At 44.8% G+C, this 3868-nt stretch overlaps 1 protein-coding gene across 1 annotated transcript; it reads right to left on the bottom strand.

Annotated features, from left to right (window-relative positions):
- Positions 1-936: 936 nt before the first annotated feature.
- Positions 937-2135, bottom strand: LOC147613979 (uncharacterized). Its single transcript, XM_086781968.1, has one exon. The coding sequence runs from the start codon at positions 1787-1789 to the stop codon at positions 1406-1408; it is 384 nt and encodes a 127-aa protein (XP_086638094.1). The 5' UTR covers positions 1790-2135; the 3' UTR covers positions 937-1405.
- Positions 2136-3868: the final 1733 nt, after the last annotated feature.

The following is a 3868-nucleotide window of genomic DNA, read 5'->3' as shown; positions in this document are numbered from 1 at the left end:
TGGTGTGTAATGGGGTATGCCCATTCAAGAGTGCACAGGGCACTTTTTGGCTGCCCACATGTTGGGTGGTATTGTGACACCCTTAGGCGGTCTGTTAAGGGCCTCAAGATGCAAACAACCTGGATAGATGCTTTAAGGGCCTATGAGCAGGAAACACATAGCTTCTCCAAAATTCATGCGTAATCAAGGAGGACAAAGGGAGATTTCCAATCTATGAGCTTGGGTAAGGGAGATCTCCCCCAAAAAATCAACCCAAGTTGATGAAATATATATAGTACATAAATAATCCACATTTTCCCTCTCCTGAATTAAATCATTGTCAATTTAATACATGAGTAAGAGGGATCCTACAAATACAAAGTGATCCACAAAAACACGCACCCAAGTTGATGACATTTGCTGATGTCCTTCAATCGCTAGTTGTTCTTTGCAGATCCTCAACCTTCGTCAACACTAGCCCAGTCAAGGGCGAGACCAAGCATACAAACTGTAAGACTGCTAAGTACTCAAAGAGAGAGAGCAGAGAGTGATACGTGGGTGAACGTTGTGGCAAGGGCAAGAATAGTGAGAATAATAGTGTAGAGCTGAGGATATGGTCATCTTGTTGAGGATATGGGGATCTTGCTGCCAACATGCATGTACGAGGAGGATCGTAGTGGCAAGAATAGTGAGAATAATAGTGTAGAGCTGAGGATATGGGGATCTTGCTGCCAACATGCATGTACGAGGAGGATCGTCGTGGCAATTACTGCGTGCCATCCTAAAAGATCAGTGTACATCGATGTTTAAATTTCAGACATCATGTAGTACTATGAGACTAGGGACATAAACGGACCAGTGGGCATAATCAGACCGAATTCCACATACACAATCGCTTAATAATCGCACCATGTACAGTGGCATGAAGAACAGCACAAATGAAGAGAACAAAGCATCACAGCAAGAATGTCCTTTCTCAAGAATGCAATGTGAGCCTATTACAGAGAGACTTGAAAGATAAGGCTAAGGTACATTATTTCGCATAGCCCCAAGATTAAAGAATCTATACACCTGATACAACTGACCAACAAAGCAAGGGGCATGGAGTTTGACGGCACATAGATCACAGCGGAGCTTCGAATCCGTCCAAAATGGAGGCAAAAACAGTAAATTTAGAGACAAAGCAGGGCAGGGCTGGAGCAAAAGCTGCAGCTTGACAAAGAATGAGGAGGGTAGCAAGGCGCCTACAGCATCAATGGAGAAGCCCTGCCGATGGTTGGGAAATCCTCCCTGTACCAGGGGTTTCTACAGGCAACATTTCCGTCTGAGATTGCTTTCCATGTCGAAGTTTCTTTCTGGTGACACCATGGTGGTGGACTACATTTTCTTTCATCTGTTGTGTCACTGCCACACGGTGACAGACTGACTATATTTCCGTCTGCTGCAGCAACACCATCTCTGTCTCCATGTCCACAGTAGCCCTTTCCCCTCTACGCCACTTCCCCCTCTGTTTTTCGCAGGATTCCCACGGTTTGAGCATGACCATCATCATCTCAAGCTCCCGGACATCTATGGTAGCCATGAGAGCTTCAGCCATCTCAACTTCCATCTGCTGTGGCGTTGACCTAGCCATGACCCCTTCTGCTAATGATGATCGTGATGATAACAATGATGATGATGGCTGTACCATCGCCGTAGCCATCCTCACGTCAGAGCTGAACTGTGCCACATCAGATCCTGCAGAAGCATTCCTCTCCTTTGGGCGCCTCGCCATAGCCAGGGCTTCAATCATCACCATCTCCATCTCCATCTTTTCCAAATAGCCCTATCCACGACCTCTCTCCTTCTCTCTCAGGCCAAAACTATGCTTCGGTTTCCGCCATCGCTAGGCTAAATCAGCAAATCATTACCATCTCTATCTTCACCAAGGGCCGCATACCTTCAGACACTTTCTGAAGGTCTTGTCATGGCTAAGCGGACCGTCTCCATCTTTTTCCCAATGCCCCTTTGCCTCTCAAGTTCAGTTTACATAAGACCGCACTTCCCCCGGAGCAAATGTGCTTGCCATAGCCCTGTCTGTACAAGCGTCTGTTGACGACGGACTGGCAGCGCGAGGAAAGATTGGCGGCAAACAGGCACGCGGAGGTTTCAAGGTAGTTATTATTAATGATTTACTTAATATGCTTTACGCGGTATGGCGGGAGAAAGGGGAGGGAAGAATTCTGCGAAGAATTCTCCGCGTATAAATAATCTATTTTTCTTTCCCCTTAACCTTTTTGGAAACAAAAGAAACACAAGATATACCTTAAATCTTTTGGAAAGGAAAAAAGATGGAATAATTAAAGAAAGGTATGTAGGTACATGTTAGATGGTCCTCCTTCGCTCTTCATCATCCAAACTTAGAGAAACTCGAACTTGATTCTACAGTGTAAAAGTGTTTAAAGTGGCCCCCTTGGAGAGGTTGCACTCCTACTTTGCACAGTGTGCAACGAAGGATTGGTTTGTGGGTTATGTTGTGGATTGCTTGTTCCTAATGGTGCTGCAAAAGAGACTTGTCCCTTCTTCTACCCATAGAGGAGGTAATGGGGTTGCTTGTGGCACTCCCAACTTGGAATTGACGCCAAAAGTTAGCAAAACAATAAGGTGGCATCTGATATGGTTTGCATAGTTCCTATGGTGAAAGAACGGTAGAGGGGGAGGAGACACACACACAGGAGCAAACCCTAATGTATATTGCAAACCCTAACCATAGAGGGAAGCCATCTCCACTCTCACACAAAGCATAATGTCTTAATCCATAATACACACAACACTCTATGAGTTGTGTTCTAACCCTAGCTAATGTTCATACACTATGACCAGCTGGACACGCGGTCATTTATGTCTCACACATGTTCCTACCTAATTTGCCAGCACATAGCATAGCTGGCTCACACTGACATCAAGCTTGAATCTCAACATCCCCTCTCAAGCTCATGATGTACTGCTGATGAAGATGTAGATGAGCTTGGGATATCAAGACTCTCAACACTCCCCTCAAGCTCATCCCATGTACTCCCTACATAATCCGAAAGTACTCAAACTTCTCCCTGTTAAGTGGCTTTGTAAAGATATCTGCCACCTGCTCATCAGTCTTCACATACTGAAGATCAACTATACCATCTAGCACCTTCTCTCTGACAAAGTGATAATGGACCTCTATGTATTTGGTCCTCGCATGAAATACTGGATTCTTTGCCAACTGTATACTGCTCATGTTGTCACAATGAATGACAACTTTGCCATCAATAGGCTCACATAAATCTTCCAAGAGATTCTTTAACCATACTGCCTCACAAGTAGCAATGGCTGCACCCCTGTATTCACCTCTGTACTGGATAAAGCAACTGTAGGTTGCTTCTTGCTACTCCAACTCACCACGGCACTTCCAAGTGTAAAAGTATAACCAATAGTAGACCTTCTGTCATAGGAGCTACCTGCCCAATCAGCATCTGTGTAACCATGTATATCCAAGCTTTTACCACTCTCATAAAGTAGACCATAATGTGCAGTGGTCTTCACATATCTCATGATGCGTCTCACTGCATCCAAATGTGGTTTTCTGGGGCTCTGCATAAACTGGCGTACTAGCCCCACAGCATAACTCAAATCCAAGCGTGTGATAGTCATGTATATGAGACTACCAACCATCTTCCTGTACATAGAAGGATCATCCAATTCCTCGCCATAATCAGTCCGTAACTTCACATTTTGCTCCAAAGGTGTACTCATAGGCTTACACCCTGTCATGCCATACTTTGCCAACATATCTAATGCATATTGGCGCTGTACTAACCATGTACCTGCATGATCTTTGACCACTTCAATTCCAAGGAAGTATCTCAACTCA

This window comes from Cibotium barometz, chromosome 43, assembly GCF_041138505.1.
Source record: "Cibotium barometz isolate CiBa-2024 chromosome 43, ASM4113850v1, whole genome shotgun sequence".
NCBI lineage: Eukaryota > Viridiplantae > Streptophyta > Polypodiopsida > Cyatheales > Cibotiaceae > Cibotium > Cibotium barometz.
This window is presented reverse-complemented; position numbering and strand designations above follow the sequence as displayed.

What these genes read in the sequence shown, in the direction of transcription:
- LOC147613979 (XM_086781968.1), bottom strand. Translation starts at nt 1,789, where the DNA reads ATGGAGATGGAGATGGTGATGATTGAAGCCCTGGCTATGGCGAGGCGC.